Raw genomic sequence first — 18,554 nt, 5'->3', positions numbered from 1 at the left:
GGAGGAGGGGAGAAAGGAGGGGCTGCTTTGAAAGGAGGTCTGGGGGTGCACTCTTGGCCTTGAGACTGGGGCGCCGTCACGCCTCAGGTCTCTGCAAGCCACTTGGGCCCGGTGCTCCAGAGGGGAGTCGGCCCAACCTTTGTTACAGCGGAGGAGTGGGGAGTGACAAGGCATACCGGCATGTCTGACATGTCAGAGTAGTTGGCTGGGAGACCCGGAATCTGGTCGAGTCTGACGCTGGCCATCTGTAGCTTTAGAACAGGGCTGGACTGTTTTAATTGATGAAAACCGGGAGGATGTGAGATCGTGCTTCAAGGAGAAAACAAAGAGCGGTCGGTGAATCAGGCGTTGATTAAATGTGCGCCGAGTTATTTCAGCGAGCAAACAAGACCAGCGTATCCTTGGAGGAACACTAATGGCAGCTAAATCAAAGAGAGAGGGTTTTTTTCTCAGCTGAAAGACAAATAGAAATATGCATGATCAGATTTGAGCATTGCTCAAGTCCCCAGTTGGATGTATTCATCCTTATTCCGTTCCCTCAAAGAGCTCCCCTTTAATGTCACCCAGCGAAGGGAAGTGATGAAATGGAGCAATTATGTATCCATTTGAGCTATTCAGGTGAAACCAGGTGTAAAATTTCCAATCTGTGCACCTGCTGTATCTTCAATTCATTGTGCTTTCTCACCAGTGTTGCCTGTTAGGTGGTAATATCCCAAATATGGACAAAATACTACACGCAATAAATCTATTTAGCATTATTATATTGCTTCCAGAGGGAAGGGTTGTTTTTCCTGTGTACCCAAAATTGCAATAGAGAAGTTATGATAGCCAAGCACAAACTAATCTGAAACATTAACAGAATTGTTGAGTTGTGCTGTAATAAGAGGACGAACGCGTTGCAATAAAACAAAATTGTCCATCAAGCAGCAACATGCTTAATTTGATATCCAGACATTTAGGAATATCAGACAGAAAACAATGGAGCATTCTCATCCTGAATGGAAAGAATTATGCTCTTTGGTGAAAACAGATAGCCAAGTCATCTCCCGTCGGGCTGCAGATTAATTTTCATTTTCCAAACAGTTTGTGCATATAAATATTCATGAAGAACCTTGAAAAGCGATGGGCGACTTTATAAGGCGGTCAGTGGAGAAACCAACAGACCCCCCTCCCTTCTCTGCAGCTGTGCTGATGAGGGGGGGGTTAGTTCATGATGAAAGACTCTCACTATCCACGACCTTTCCAGTCTAAAACAAAGATTTGCACAATTAACTACTTTTAAATGTCATCCAACTGCCAAATCTGCATATCAACGCCAAGCCATGCATAGAAATTAGGATGTTTGTAGAGGAATCATTTTTCTCCCTTTTCCCATCCCGATGCCACCAAATGGGCTTCTTTCTCATTTTAGCGGGAAGGAAGGAAATGTAAATGTCAACATATCTTGTGTAGAGATCCTTCTGTTGCTAATTAACCTTTGCCGTTTAGAAGCTAGACTGAGCTCTGCCTAAACACCGCAATTAACTCCAGCTTGAAAGACAGAGAGACAACATCTACATGGAGCCAGGGAACGGGGGGGAATCACAGTGACTTCATTATCCTTGCCGACACACATACTCGGCACACCTCACTCTTTTGAAGGTACTCATTGGTTGATATTTTCCCCAGGCGGCAGGAATGAGCCTATTGGGAGGATGTCAAAAAATTCTGTGGATTAACAAATCTCATTTCTTTTTATCTTTATGAGGTTGGACAGGAAAGCTGGTTTAGTTGTAGCCCCTGGTGAGAGGCAAACCATTATAGAGGAATTCATACCCATAAATCTTCATACATCACGCTCCGGACTGCCGGGGTCTATCATGTTCAAGTTCAATTTCCAGATGCAGTGACTGGGAGGAAAGTCCGTCCTCCTCTAACCGACTTCGACCGTCCAAAACAAGTAAACGAGCCAGTGTAATTCAAATACTCTCTTCTGGAGTCCTCTGTGGGTCTCGTCTGGGCCTAAGCTGCACAGGCTGCTCTGGAGTCATGAATAGCAACGTTGAGTTCGCTCCTGCTGCTCAAAGGTAGTGTCAGTTACAAAGTCAACCCATTAACATCTTCACCATTCAACGCTACGCTCTTTCCCAACTGCAGAATCAACACGAGTCAAGTAGGCAGGCAGAATACCACAGGTAGCTAGGCGAAATACCTCCTCACTCCCGGGGGACTGGGGCGAGAACAGTATATGATGATGGACAGGAAATATTTTCTTTTATTGATAAATATTGAAGCTCTCGGTGCACTCGGGCCAGATGTAGACAAATGATTGACATAATTTCCAAGAGACAGGAAGAATCTGGGTTTGGAGAGGGCAGGGGTGAAGCGGAGGGAATGCTGGGATGTGCCAGAGTAAAGTTGATTCAGTGTAGGATGAATACGGTGAGGGGAAGTTTTAGCAGAGCAGACCCTCCACAGTGAGTCGGTGGGAGTAGGTCAGGAAGAGAAGGAGACCATCAAGGAAGGTAGCTGAGACAAAGATGACCAACCAAGGTTACACTAAATACTTGAAGACAAGACACGACTTGTCCAAGGAAGGTGTTTTTGGTATAAAATGGGAGTATTACTGATGGGGGCTGCACTGTATCAGATGCCTACTGCAGCAGATACGATCAAACCTTATCATGGGCACCACCATTGGCTGGATCAACAAGTTACTGCATGCAGTGTTTGCTCACAAGCGTCCACATCTTGTTCTCATGCATTACAAACACAGAGGATCCGACATACTTACCGTAGTTCTTGACAGCACGCCAACGCTTAAGGAGGGTGAACTGCCATGTTTCTAAAACACAGCCTTCATCATGACGAGAAGAGGAAGTTCAAAGGAGCCCCTACCTTTTCAGTCAAAGACATCCGTCAATGTCAGTTATGATTAGGTCTTGAAAAATACTAATTTCTTGGGAAGACTAACGTCCTTGCAGGTCCGACATGACAAATGTCCTGTATGGACAGCGTCAATTCTTATCAGCACCTCATTAAAAATGTAATGACCACATGAATATTTACCAAGTTTAATTACTGCTCTCTATTGCTATTCTGCCGTGCCCCGCACACTCTTTTTTTCCTTTCCGGAGGGCAGTCTCTCTTCCAAGCCCACCTTGATGAATATTGCAGAAGTCCGAGGAGTGCGAGCCATCGATAGAATCCACCTCAATCAGCGGGAGAATCGATGGCGTACACTCACATTTGCAAAGGCGCTAATTGGCCGGCAGTAAAATTCAGCAAGCAGCATAATTTACCCAGGAGAGAAACAGGAGCGGAGTGCAGGGAAATCAGCTCATTTGTAGCAGAGATATTAAAAAAAACCTGTCATTCTAAAATCAGAAGGCCTTCAACAGATGCAGAGGAGACCAAGCCAAAGGCCAAATTATTAATGTCTCTGCTTGTCAGGGCCAATGAAGTACAAGCTATTGAAGTAGGTTTTTCTTGCTGGAGAAGTAACACTCTCTTTTAACTCTCACTGGCAATACCCGACCCTCTTCTCTCTACCTGTGTTATGCTGACATACAGTATTAAAGGAACAGTGTGCAGCATTTAGGGGGATCCAACACTGTTTAACAGATGGGCTTCATACAACTTTGCGGTTTTAGTGCTTCTGTGTAGTTTGTGTTGGAGTCTGAGCCTGAACAGCGTAGCCACACGCGAGTGCGCATGGGACACTGACCCGCAATGATTTACACGTCTAAGAAGTTACAAACAGTCCCTTTAACTTTTCCTGCTGGGGCCGGAGTCGATAACGTTTCTCGCTCCCGTCGTCGCCACTCTCTCTCTCTCTTGCTTCACCGCACTGGCTCTGCTCCAAATGACATACGCTAGTCTGACATCAGCTGGCTCTAGAGAGGGACATTCGCGTTTTCGTGCTGACCACCATAGCTCTCCTATACGCTTGGTACACGGGAGAGGCTTCAGATGGTTTCAATCTGCAACCTCACGACTAGATACCGCCAGATTCTACACACTGTTCCTTTAAATAAATATATAGCCAAACAATTCAAAAAACATTAACGATGCAACTGCAATTTCACCTGAGAAACAATATGTGGATATTTGTCTCTTTTATATTTTATAGACAGTTTCAACGGAATTGCGTTGCTAGGCAACAGTTTCGGTCCATGTTTACTTCCTGTCAGCTGATGTCATTCGCGTACACTGCAACAGGAAATAAACTGGTACACATTTGGAGTGTTTACAGCTGTGAAATGGTCTATAAACAGTTGGTGAAAGAGGTCATGGAGGGCAATACCTCGACTCCCCCACAACAATAATTACACTTTTCTCACCTTGTTTATCTGATAAGAGTGCACAGAGGAAGTGAGATCAGATGGGAGTATAGAGAGGAAGAGGGAGTTAGAAAGTGTGGCCGTGGACATTTTTTGCGTGTCACACTATCCTCTATCTTTCTCCCCATGTTTCCTGCCCATATCTACGCTGTCACTATCTCATAAAGGCAAAATGCCAAAGATAATTATAAAAAAAGAACATTTTTCCTGTGCAGACACAATATGTTTAGTTACACAAACAGCAACTCTTTCAGAAATTTTCAGAGAAAATCTGAAGTGATACACAACTCTACAAGTGTCGTTTTGTGTTTCCAATCGGCTCAGTTTCAAGCAGCTGTAATGTTTTTATCCGTCTGTTGTAAGCGAGTGTTGTTCTAACAGTTACAGGGGGTGGGCACGACATAATGAACACCTGTGAAATCTGTTGCAATGCAACACAATAGCCCATTACTGCAACAAATTCCACATCGTGAATATTATAATATAAGACTGTTCCAGAGGGGTTTTCGGAAAAATACATCTGAAACCAAACCACAAACTGCAGCCGTAACACACACCATAGTATTGAAACAACACCTTTCTGACTCAAAACTTTAAAATTAGAAGCTCACAAAGGCAGTAATTGTTGTAGGGCGCCTGTAATTGGTCAGAAGAGATTGAACAGGTGTTGGTGAGTCCATTCCCTTGTATGTATGGATGGATATCTGAGTTTGCTTCATGTATTCATGTCTCTGTACTGGATAGGAAATAAAAGAGAAACTTGCAGATCAGAGCTCCCTATGCTTTTATAAGATTAGAGAAATCTCCTTTAGCTGCTACTCAAGTGAATCGCGCCTCGTGTTGACACAAATTGTGTTGACAACACAAAGAACGTATCTGGGAAGAACCAACCTTCGCATCCTGTTTGATGCTATCTCCCACGTTTGATCGCCAGACATGAAAATAGGCACTTGAAAGGGACAATATTGTCAAAGACTGGGGACATATTGAGTGACAGCTTTTTAGCTCTTTGAGGCCTTTGCCGTCTCGCTGGGTAGCGAGCTGATGTCTCCTCACTTTGTTTCAGATGTGAAGCTCCTGTGATTGTGGCAACAGTTCTGACCTTGACATCACAAGTGTACCTTAATGGAAACGCAGGTTGATTGTTGTGTCATGGTGCTCAGTAGAAAAGACATTATCAATGCATGGGTCTCTTTGGAAAACATCTTTATTTCTACCAATACAGAGGCTTAGTGTCATACTTTTGCGCTTCCCAAGGCCTTTGGTTGTGATGAACAACATGCTGGTATCTGTATTTGCATTTTACCTGAGCATACAGATGCAATCTGTGTTGAAGTTGAATTGCACCATGTCTCCTATTATCGTCATTGTGGTCTTTGCGTTGAATTGATGTAATTAAAAATCTGGAAAAACATGCCAAAAAATGTTGAAGCAGTCCACAGACTATGTAAAATGAGTAGAAAAGTATTCCGCTGTCGTTTTGAATATTCTTCTCCTGCCTCAATTCCACACATACAAAAGGAGAAGAGAAAAAAAGCTTGAAGTAGTGTTTTATTCATCTTTATGTAAATCCAGTCATTTACGGTTGCCTTAACAAATCAGGAATCAATTGTGTCAACATCTAGCAGAGACGAAAGTGCATATGGGGATTACAAAAGAACAGAAACAGAACAAAAACAGGCAGAGGGAGGAACTCTCCATCGGTTAAAGTCTACAAATCCTGACAAGGGTAAAAATTAAGGTGTTTTTAATTGTCTGAAATCTCTATATGCTGTAGAAAGTTTACAGTTCTGCTCAAACCCTAAGCTCAGTAAGCTATTGTTCATGTCTTAGTGACAGTGTGTGGAGTCTGAGCCCAGAGCTGGTTCACACCATAGAAAAATACCCTGGTTATTTGCATTTTTTACTGTACACTACTGAGTTTCTACAGAATAGATGAAAAAAGATCGACTCTCTCCTACAAACGTCCACTGGCTCTGGTTATAGGGCCAAGCCAGTTGTTTTTTTTTTTTTTTACATCCTACACCACTAAGAAAGATAAATCCCTCGTTGCATTGCTACATAGCTAATGTTACAAGTATATGCTCAAAACCAATATTATGCTAAGTAAATCCCACACAGTATTTATTTATATGTATATATCAGATAATCAAATAATGGTATCAGATAAAGGTTTCTTCAGTAAATTCTGGGTCGATTTCAGGTCGCTAATTGGATGGCCATTACCCACTAAGCACTTAAGGCAACATTTCCTCTTACCTGTCATCACGGTGGGCGTGGTTAATATTCTGATAACATGACCCAGGGTTTTTAGGTAAAGGCAACTTCTATTTCAAGCACTGTCTGATTTCATTCTGCACTGCTTCAAGGTGACGCTCGGCCAACTCTACATCAATGCACGGCATCAAAAACAGCATTGTTCCCGAGTCATACAGAGGCTCATTTCAATGTCAGGTCATCTGTAGATAATAGCTCTGTAGCTGGAAAAAATATAAGATGAGGATCTCAATGTAAACATGCTGTTTTTGAGAAATGCTGTTTTCCTGCCACGAATGTGCCAGAGTCGTTCTTATGTACCATGACGATGTGCATATTAAGTCACAGCAAAGAGCTCTGTCCTTCAAATGGAGCCTCGTCAAACACGTATGAGTCCACAAATGCCTTTAACACCGAACATCCAAGAAAGGAGGGGAAAAAAAATCATCTACTTGGACAAAATAAACATCATAGATATCTCAAAATGCCTCAGGTGAGGTCTGAAGCCCTGGCAGCTCAGTTGTCTTCCGGTTTTAAGTTGTGGGATGTCCTCTCTTGATCTCAGAGTCTCTGCTCCGTCTTGTGCAATCTCGCTGCAGCAGTTGAGTTCAGTTTTGAATGACGTAAACGCTGCCCATGGGCGCATTGCTCAGGAACGTCGGCTCCAGTTGGGGCGACAAACCTTTTTTTTTTAATCCTTGCTCATTAAAAACAATCGTCCACTCACCACTGAACGGTTAGTTTGGATCTCTCTCACATGTTCAAGACCACACCGCCCCCATCACTCCTCTACTCCATCCAAGGTGATATGGATGACTTTAAATGTATGAGGCTTAATACTCTATCAACTCACTTAAAGAAGATATCAACTTGTTGGTGCACTGCTTTGCACCGAAACAAACTAGTCAGTCAAGGTTCTGGTCAAAGAAAGTACACAATGTTGTTGGATGTAATCTGACTGATGATGAGGAAAAGTCAGTCAAGTTGTTGATTAGAACCTAAGATTGGTAGAAGTATGATGTCTCATTTAACTATAAAATACCAGGAGGCCCATTTTTTTACTTAAAGTATTAAAATGGGAGATTTGCTTCAAATGAAACAGTTGATCTGGACCTTTGTGAGTGTGTAGCTACATGTTCACATGCATGTTTGAACAGTGGATGAGAGGCAAACATGACTGAGCTGCAAATATTGTGTGTGTGTGTGTCTGTACACAAAAAGAAAGGGCCTCTGCGTAGCTATGTGTGTGTGTGTGTGTGTGTGTGTGTGTGTGTGTGTGTGTTTGTGAGAAACAGTAGTAGCTACGACGTGTTCGATGTGTTGGGGCTCCAGCCCATTTGATAAGCTCTCTCCAGGGTTCTCTTGCAGTCCTGCATCACCGTGCTGAAAACAATGTGAGGGTACTGGACCACCAGCCTCTCCACCGTCTCCTCGTTCACCTGCATAACACACACACAAAGACATACACTGTTGATATGATGATCAAGATTCACCTCAATGACACTAAATGTAACAATAATTACTTTTAAACGTTAGGTTCAAGGTTCTTTATTTGACATATGTCAATTCCAGCAAAGCAGTCATTGGCAAGGAAAATCTTTGGTCTCAGGTTCCTTCAAAAATGCTCATAAAAATATGCATATATAAAAGGGGGAAATCACACAAGTTAAAGTAAAAGCAAAATGATAATCTAAGGCATAAAATAGTGCAGTTAAACTAGATATAAACATAACTAAACATAAAATGGTAATGTCAATGTAAATTTGTTGAGTTTATTAAAGTTGATGACAGTATTTCAGAGGGAAAACTGAATGTATATAATATACACACTGTATACTTTACATATATATATACAGTATACTGTGTATACTGTATATATATATATACCCACACACACAGAGGTGTAACCATTTGTAAAACAGTATGTAAAGTATATGAAGGTAAATAAAGGTAAAGTTACAATATTATCAAGTGATGAGCTCAGGAGCTCAAGAGTTCAGCTCGGATGTTGGCAAATTAAGGTCTCAATTCTTTTCCAGAGCTTTTGTCACATGGCACTGTCTTCATCTATAGATGTTCAGGTGTCATGGAGCTGTGCATGTTCAAACTCTCCAGTAATCTAAGCACTTTTAGGACAAACAGTGGATGGCTTAAATATCTACACTTTCATCATGAAGGAGAAAAAAACTCGGTGCTGATGAAGACCATGTGATGTGGCGGAAAGCTCCAAAGCAATTGAGTAAGTGGATCTTGAGTTGAGATTATTTATTTTAGTCAACTGCTGTTTCCAAGGTCAGTGTATAGCCTTTGTTTCATGTTTGCTCACTTCTGACATGTTTAGCCTGTTTGATATGGTTATGACCGTTCTAGTATAAGGACAGTCAGTCTTACAGGTGCCCATATGTACACTGAAACAGCTTTTCTCACTGTAATCCTTCCTCCTCTTCATACCATTAAAAGATTGCTTTATAATGTGTTTCCAATAGAAGTGATGGGGGACAAAATCTACAGCCCTCATTCTTTTCAAAAATAGAGGTGTGGAAATGTCTTGATTCAAAAATGTATCGCGATGCAGACGATGATGATTCTGCATCGATGCAGTGACAGAACATAATCGGGAGTTTGGTTTCATTTCAGCTCAGTGTGAGTCATTCACTGGCTTGTTGCTCTCACTACAGATATCAGCTGCTCTGTTTCAACAATGTTGGGCTGAAAAAAAAAGTGCTTACAGGCTAAAATTCAACCGTCGTATTGTCCTGTCGGGAGATGCAGGGACTTAAACCAAGTAAGAGTATGAGAGCTATGAGTAAGGAAATATCATGCTAGGCTATATCATGCAGTGTAAATGGTCATTGTCAGCGCCCCGTCTTAGAGCTGCTATGTGAAAAACGTTTTGTTTTTTTTGTAGATTACAGCACACTTGTAATGCACTGCAGAGGGATCGAGCATCGAGATGCATCGAGAACCCTCGTGCATTTGATGTTTGCAGGCTTCAGCAGTCTGAATGAATCAAATCTAACAGGTATCTTCTGAAGTTATGGTCTCTTTAGTACAGAATTTAATAAATTAGGTCCGGCCCTACATTAGCACACTGAGCATGTCATGAGTCCACCAATCAAGCACTTTATTTCAGAATCATTCATTCAGTATCAGAGCAGATTTCCAGGGAGTCCTGGGTAGATGTATTAAAAAGAGGCAAAAAACTTAATACCAAATAAATGGAACAGAAATATTGCTTTAGGTCTAATAAATACAGATTTTTAAATGACTTCATTTAAAAGCAGTAATCTAAAAATCTGTCGACCGTCTCTGCATCGCCCCATGATGCCTTATTAAGATAAGAAACACAGATTGAACTGTTAATGCCCTGTCAAAATGGCAGTGTACTGAAGGAAAAGCAATTTCTTAAGAGCATAAACGGTGGACGCACATATGCACACATGCACACATGCACACACCCAACTGGACCATGGCGATGGGTTTAGCACCAGAGGACAGCTGAGCTCACAGGGCTAATGAGGCCTTCATGTTCTCAGAGGACTAGAGACAAGCAGCTAATAGCCACTCCTTTGCCAGTCTAACACTCCGTCAGACCGTCACGAGAGCCAAGAGTGAGAAAGCCTGAGAATCTGACAAAGAGCAGAGGCAGAGTAACCCTGGAGACCTTAAGGGGTTAACCGCAACCCACCCAGAACCAACCCCCGCCCACCCGCGAGCATGACACTTTCCAGGGGAAATGATGTATAAACACTCGCACACATGTTGAGCACACAGTCATCCGTTGTTGCCAAAGCAGTGACAAAGTGTTTCACAGTTTTCCCCGAGCTCATTGCCCGAGAGCCCTTCGGTTTCTGTGTTTTCTGGAAGAGTAGTCTTGCTGGGTAAGAGTTCCCTGGCTCTAGCTCAGCTCATGATCTGCTTTGGTTGTCATTTTCTGTCTAATTCCTTCTTTCTCTTCATTGAACACAATTTCTTTAAGTGGTGGGCATCAGCAATTCCTTGTCAAGTAGAGAAATTGAGAGAACAAATGTCAAGATAAAGCCAGCAGATTCAGAGAGAGATATAAGTGTGCTTGAGTGAACAGACCACCGACGCTCACAGGTCATAGAAGGAAGATGGAAACAGCACAAGTGAATTCAAGAAGAATAAAAAGCAACAACAACCTTCCGTTTATCGTCAAAGAAGAAACAGCGAGCTGGAGTTTGGGTGCTTGACGCCAACGCATAGAGGCTTTACAGACTCTTTCAGGATGCCGTTGATACAGGAAAAATAACATCAAATCAAGAATGGGGTCAAAGAGTCTTATTTTCATCTCTTTTCCTGATCAGACGCTGTGAGAAAATTCGGTGCCAAAAAACAGTCTTGCCTCAGTTCTCTCTTCAGTCAGTGTTGAAGAGAAAGCCAAAAGAAACTGGCAGAAGGCTTTTATATTTGAAATAATACTCTGACATCTCAACCGCTGAAAGGTGCATTAAATCGGCGGGTAAGAGTGGAAATGAGAAAATTCCAGCGACACGTTTGCGTGCTGTGATCAATGATTCATCAACACAGCTGATACATTAATAAAACAGTGTTTCAGGATATTGTCTTAAAGAACTCACGTTATTATTGTGAGATACTATGAGTATTCAGACAGTTTTACAAAACAGACCAGCACATTCCCTCTTTTGTTGAAAAGATCAACCTCGACAAGTCAAGCAATAATGTTGACCACTGGCAGAAAAACAGGAGACATTTGGGATATTTGATCCTGAAAGTTTATTCACATACAGTAGGGCATGAAAGAGAACCCCTTCGGAGTTCTGGATCTCTGTGCATTTTCATGAAATCTACATGCTTTTATGAGATCACTGGCTTGGCCTAAACTAACGAATAAGCCATGGCATATATGACGCATGTGACTTAAAGGGGACAGATCATGAAAAACTCACTTCTTCAGTGCTTGTGCACATCCATTTGGGTATCTGGAGTACCTACCAACTAGGGATGTCCATAATTAACTGTTTAACCGTTAACCGACATCAAGCATTTTAACCGATTAATGCTATCGGTTAAAACGGTTAAAAGAAATGTTAATAATTAACTCAAAAGCTGAGCGGCTCAGAGGAGCGGCTCGTCTCTTTAAGGAGAAAAGCTGGTCCACCTTAACAGTCCACCTTAAAAGGCGGAGCCGGAGTTGCAGGATACAGGAAGTCGGCTCCTGTCTCTGGCTCTCTTGAGTGGAGTGGAGGAGTTGTAGTTTTGTAGCATTTATTCACCGAAAAATAAACTGTACACACACTGCTACACGTACGATCACAGCTAGAACGCCACCAACAACCTCACACTCACCGCCAACACACACACACGGTCTGTTGGAAACTCACTAAAGTTACGCAGACTACGTGTGCGGCGGCGAGCACGAAGCCTCCGGCAATGCTAGAGCTGCTAACGTAGCACAAACACACACACTGTTTGTTGGAAACTCGCTAAAGTTCCGCCGGGCAGACACACAGCTGACAACCTGCTAAACTAAACTAAATGTGCGGTGGAGACTTTTACTGGGAAAGTGGCTGCATGTCCGCGACACTACACGTAGCATCGTAGCTGCTAAGTTAACGCACTCGGACGGTGAACTGGAGACAGTGAACGCAGCATCGTAGCTGCTAAGTTAACGCTCCCGGACGCTGAACTGGAGACAGTGAACGCAGCATCGTAGCTGCTAAGTTAACGCTCCCGGACGCTGAACTGGAGACTCCCGTCAACCAATATCTGTTGTGCTCCTGCAGCTGGTACACCGCTGCATGCGAGGCACAAATCTTGTCGGTTAACGGTTAATAATCGGTTAACGAGGGTCGGTTATCGGTTAAGAACATTTTTCAAAATGAGCATCCCTATTACCAACCCATAAACTGTGAAATAAGACAACTCAGTAATTTTTTTTGCGGGCTGCCTGGATCAGAAATTAAAAATGTAGAAGAAGGTCCGAACACCGTAGCTCCCTTTAAGTGCAATTTATTGGCACATCTTAACAAGCAACGTTTCAAGCCAACGCTCTTCTTCAGACTTAATAAATCTGTATATATCTATATATATATATATATAGATATATACACACAGTATATACTGTATAAATAATATACAACAATATATACAAAAAAACATATACACACATTTATCTATTAATAATATGTTTATAATTTTATATTTAATTTCATAATTTTTAATATACTGATAAATGAAAAAATATTTTTGATTATATGTAGTCTCTTCTTTCCCTCTTTTGGGATTTGACCCGGAGGTCTGACCAAATCACTGTCTTGAATCATGAACTGAGAGCTTTTCATTGACCGTCTGGTCTGGTGACTCTTGGATCCTTTTCAAAAAAATTTAGCAACTGGCTTCAAATAGTGATCATTAGCTTTTATTTGAAGTTGGATCACCCTCACACCTGGGTTTTCTTTTCTCTTTTATTATTTCTGGGGGACATTTAATGTCTTTATTAGGTAGCGGTAGTGGAAGGATGGCAGGAAATGAGGGAGGTATAGCCAGATTTGAAACGGGGACTAGGAATGTTAATAATTAACGTTTTAACTGTTAACTGACATTAAGAATTTTAACCGATTAATGCGATCGGTTAAAAGAAATATCAAAAAGTAATGAAAAGGCTGAGCAAAACTCAGAGGAGCGGCTTGTCACTTAAAGAAGAATAGCTGGTCCACCTTAACAGCCCACCTTAAGAGAGTCTGAGCCGGTGTTGCAGATAAAGGAAGTTGGCTCGGGTCTCGAGCTGAGGAGTTGTAGCATTTATTCACCAACAAATAAAGTGTACACACACTGCTACAGCTACGTTCACAGCTAGAACGCCACCAACAACCTCACACTCACCACCAACACACACACGGTCTGTCGGACACTCGCTAACGTTACACCGGGCAGACAGAGTAACGTTACGCCAGGCAGACACACAGCTGACAACCTCGCAGCTAAACTAAATGTAGCGGTGGAGACTTAATGGGAAAGTGGCTGCATGTGTCCTCGACAATACACACAGCACCGTGGCTGCTAACTCTCCCTGACGGTGAACTGGGGACTCAGTTGTCTGTTGTGCTCATACACAGCAGCTGGTACACCGCTGCATGCGACGCACTAATCTTCTCGGGTTAACGGTTAATAATCGGTTAACGAGGGTCGATTATCGGTTAGAAAAACAATTCAAAATTTGCATCCCTACCGGGGACATTGCGGTTCACGGTCAGCGTCCTAAGCCCAAAGCCACGGGGCGACCAGACCGTTTTTTTTCCAGACAAACACCTGTAGTTTGCCTACAAAGATGGCCGCATGTTGCCTTCACAGAGGACCAAAGCAGGAGCAGAAGAAGAGAGAAGAAGAAGCTTAACCGAGGCCTCCGAACGCCGCTACAACAGAGACGAGTTTGTTATGACATATGGCTGAGCCTCATTAGCAGATAAAATGACAAACCCCCGACTGCCTTCAGAACATATTATGCTGTATTCTTGAAAAGAGAATGGAACATCCCCCAGCTCGTTAATCAGGGCTTAATTACAATTGAAACAAATCTAAAGAATAGACCTGTCAAACTGATGGGAGGCCATAACATTCATTAATGCTAATTTAGTGCAGCTCCACTTGCTGACAAACACAGCACACACAAAATGGCTCCCAATCATAACGCTGAATCATTGCCTAATTGCCGGTTGCGGAAACGCTAAATGTTTGAGTTGCATCGAGATCACTGTGATGGAAATCATGAAAAGAATAACTAGTGCACTGACCTTGTTGATAATACTTATTGTGCAGCAAAACATTTTGATGTTGTGTTTTTTTGAAGTTTTGAAATGTAATTAGTGTCACATGCAACCGGCGTCAAATGATTAGAATTCAAACATCTTATTATGGCAGAGGGAGAAGCCAATCAAGTTGAAGGAAAAAAAGATTTTAATATCAATCAAATCCAAGCCTGTATAAATTGTAAATTACAGCACAGAAACTCATTGTACCTGCTTTGATTAATTGGCATCTCATGCCTACGCTCATTTTTAAAACATTTTATTGCCGGTGGATAGAAAATCTTGTTGACAGAAAATCAGTTGACAGAGGCATTTATACATCACAGCATCCATTAACTCTCCTCCACTGAGGCACCGTAAATCTTTTCAGGCCTAAAAACAACAGGCGTCTGTAAGAGAAACCCTTTCCTAGCAAGTTCCCAGAGTTCCTCTCTTTCCAGAACAGGGCTGTGTGCCCTTTGCATGGCTCTGTGGTATGTTGAATGAGACGTGATGACATCACCACACCTGCTTGGTATTTGCGGCTCAGGGCTGATGTTAGACATGAAGGTCAGACCAAATGCTGGCTGGCAGAGAGGGGAGCCTTCTGGTTGTGCCACTGACTACTTGAAAAACGGGTGATTCAGCTGTTTCTTCCCAGAGCGGTTACCAGGCAAAACTGTGCCTAAAGATATTTTGTTGCTATGCAACTTAAAGCTTAAAAAATGCTATCTTACAGCACCGGTGTCAGGAGTGGTGCTTTAGATATATGACTCTGGCTCTTTTACCCCATGCAGCCCTCATCCAGTGTACTGTACTATACAACCCCTCCTCCCAACCTGCTGCCAAGTCTGTAGGAGAGCCATATGATAGAGCTGATCGCTGCTCACTGATGATTTTAATCTTTGAGAAGCATCTGGGAGCGCAGCCACAGCTATCTGGAGCGAGGCCTATACTTATGATATTTTCCCCCATTTTAACTTCAAAGACGCGGCCCGGCAGATCTAAGTGCGATGTAATGCATGCTGACGGGTAATGTGCCGTTGTCAGGGTTTACAAGAGGGCGAGAGCGGGATGAGGGGAAAACAAAAAGATGCATGTCTGATATGCTGCTCAGCAAAAAAAAAGCACCTTTTATTTGAACATGCTGTACAGTAAACGTATACAGGGTTGTGTGTGTGAGCGGAAGGTAAGGTAAGTGACGGCGAGTACCCGAGCTGACCTCTGCTCTCTCCTGGAGTGCTCTCTTTCTTAACAGTGAGCTTTTTTCTTTAAGTCTGATCCTCTGATGCAAATGCACTCTATCACCACGTAAAATATACATTTACCGCAAGCCCTGTGCCTTCCCCTGGTAAGCAGCGCTGTAAAACACGTCGTAAAGATGACTAATGCTGCAGCAGTTCACGTTCGCAGTGGGAAAAAGAAGAACGGGGTCGTAAATCGATAATCAGATACACAAACACGAAGATGCATATCATATTAGACCGGCGTGGTGAGAACACCCTCTGAGTGCTCCTAGCAATCAAGGGAGGGAAATGGAATAAAGAGAGAGGGAGAGAGTTTAGGAAATAGAAGCCTAAAAAAAATATGGCCTCCGCTCCTTCTGAATATATCAAACCCACTGAGTGCTGCTTTGTACGTGGCAACAATGACCCTGGAAAAAAGGAACAAAACACTGTTAATATTGAACAAGAGAGAGTGAATTTAAATGCATGCAGATACCAGGAAACAAAGTTCAGTGGTTCTTTTTATATGACTAAAATGTCTTTTTATTTCCTCTGTGTTTTCATTAAATTCAGCACAGATCTGCAGGGTTCTTTTTAACTTGCTTTTCTTCTTTCCCCACATTTTCTTTGGCCATGTGGCAGCCATTGCTTTAGTCCCCAGCCCATAAAGAGAGACAAATACCCCCCGTTCCCTGTCTACTCCCTTGTAGAGAGTGTATCAGTCAACCAGTAAATACATTTGGGCTAAATGTTTCAAAAGCCTGTTTAGGCAGCAGAAGAATGCAGTGCATCAGGTCTTAGTAAAAGGCAGCTTAAACAAGTCTGGATTTAAACAGGCCAGATTTATAGCCTTCTTTAAACTGCTCAGAGGAAAAGCCCCCGTTGTAAAGTTTCTAAACGAGTGACTGGACAACTGAAAGATAGTTCTCCGATAAGAGGGAGAGGAAGAAGGGAGAGAGGAATGAATGGAAAAGAAAGAACAGAGGATTTGAAATGTAGGGACAGAAAAGAGGTTGCCACAAACTTCTCCTGAAGGATTCAATATTTCTAAATGAACTATCGATGCATTGGCTCGGAAGCTTAAAGAATAGACTGCTCTTTACCGAGGAAAGCCTGAGCTCAAACATTTTGATTTTGTCTCAGAAAGCCAAGCGACCCTCGCAGGAATCTGCAGTGCGTGGCTCAGTGAGTGTGCTTTTAAAAACCAGGTCAGGCACCGCTTGCGACAACTGAGGTCTGGTCCCGCTCACACACCCTCATCCCTGCACAATATCAGACAGCAGCAGAACTGAAAAGCAGGGTGTCAGTGCATACACACACACACACACACACACACACACACACATACACGGAGGAATGGGGGCTCAGCTGAACAGGGTCAGAGAAAGAGGTTCTGGAGGCCAGGTTTGTAAACCCCACACTCCATCACGCGTGACAAAGGTAACTAAAGGAATGTGAACGAGACTCAGCCCAATCCCTCTCTACGCCGGCCGTCTTATCTCTGCAGACTGGAGGAAAACATTCCACAACTCAAGAGGCTTTCCACAATTTATTTGTTAGTCTCGGTAAAACACTATCACAGCTACATCTGTGAGGCAGAACTAGAATAATGCTAATTAAATGGGAGGTGTTGTGGTGACACGGTGAACCCACAAGCCTTACAGTTAGATCTGATATTCTGGTAGACATCATACTCATAACCATCCATTTGTTTAGCATTTAATACTTCAAATGAAAGGGACTGTTTGTAACTTCTTCCACGTATAAATCATTGCTGGTCGGTGTCCCATGCACGCTCGCGTGTGGCTACGCTGTTCAGACAAGACTCCAACACAAACTACACGGAAGCACCAAAACCTCTTGGTTGTATCTAGTGAAGCCCGTCTGTTAAACAGTGTTGGCCGCGGTCGGAGGACGCGGGGGAGACCGTTGCTTTGGTCTCCAGGGCCGGAGTCTCTGCTGTACTCTGCTCCTCTGCCTCCCTTCACTCACACACCACGCTCGTTCTCTCTCCACCTCTCACGTGCATGCGCGCACACTCCACACTTCACACTGCAGAAGAGTTAGTTTAGCTCTGAGAATATCTAGTGAATGTTCAGTGGACGTTTGTGCAGAAATAACTGCTGCAGCTCCTCCAGACCAACAGAGGTTTCCCATGTGTTGTGAAGTGACGGGGCTCCGCAGAGTGATACGTTATCGTCTCCGACCAAAACTCCGGTGTCTTCCCTGTTCCCTCCGGTCGCGGTCGGGAGGCTGAGGCAGGAAAAGCCAACACTAGGATCAGCATTGATTCATGGAGAGACCTTCGTCTGGTCAGCTAACATTACTGCCAAGCAGCTGAAATATAGAGTGATATTGTGCTTTTAGCTGACGTGTGTCGCCTCACTGTTTTGAGCGATGCTCGTTCATGTCTATGTAGAGCGAGCACAAGCGCGAGCAACAGGACGCTGACTTTAGTTGACTTAACGGCCACAGGTGTCGCTGTTAACAAGACATTCCTGATTCTTACAAACAGTCCCTTTAAGTGTTATAAAGGTAAAATATGCCAAACTACAACATGAAATGATGCTTTAATTATCTGGAGTAAAGAAAAACAAAGTCACCAGAATATAAGTGCAACCACAATTAACGTTTGTCTTACAAATAAAATACAGTCTGTTATATTATTTTATCATACAGTATGATAGATTTACTATATACTGTATATCATAATATTAAAAATAATAATATCCCCCAATGAAATAAAGAATATGGTGCTCTAAGTTAGAGGTCCTCACATGTCCACTAGTTACTAGTTCCAAGTAACCAAAACCAGGGATCCGATTCAGTCCAGATCAGACTTGTATTGAGTGATTGATTGAGCAGGTCTTAGGTGTGTGGGTCAATATCTCCCACCCAAGTGGATCAAAGTGGACTCTCTATTAGCTCTGATCATGACAAATTAGTTTTTTGAAGCGAGATGGAAAGAGTGAACTGTAAAG

General features: G+C 42.8%; 1 protein-coding gene across 1 annotated transcript in view; it reads right to left on the bottom strand.

Moving 5' to 3' along the window:
• Window positions 1-5,855: 5,855 nt before the first annotated feature.
• The window catches only part of fbxl17 (F-box and leucine-rich repeat protein 17), a 293,136-nt gene continuing 280,437 nt past the window's right edge, over window positions 5,856-18,554 (bottom strand). The window contains exon 11 of the mRNA XM_037777241.1: window positions 5,856-8,017. Coding sequence (XP_037633169.1) covers window positions 7,880-8,017 — 138 coding nt within the window. The 3' untranslated portion in view covers window positions 5,856-7,879. The remainder of the gene's footprint in view (window positions 8,018-18,554) is intronic.

This window comes from Sebastes umbrosus, chromosome 8, assembly GCF_015220745.1.
Source record: "Sebastes umbrosus isolate fSebUmb1 chromosome 8, fSebUmb1.pri, whole genome shotgun sequence".
Taxonomy (NCBI): Eukaryota; Metazoa; Chordata; class Actinopteri; order Perciformes; family Sebastidae; genus Sebastes; species Sebastes umbrosus.
Note: the sequence above shows the minus strand (reverse complement) of the source record. Positions and strands in the feature narration are given on the sequence as shown.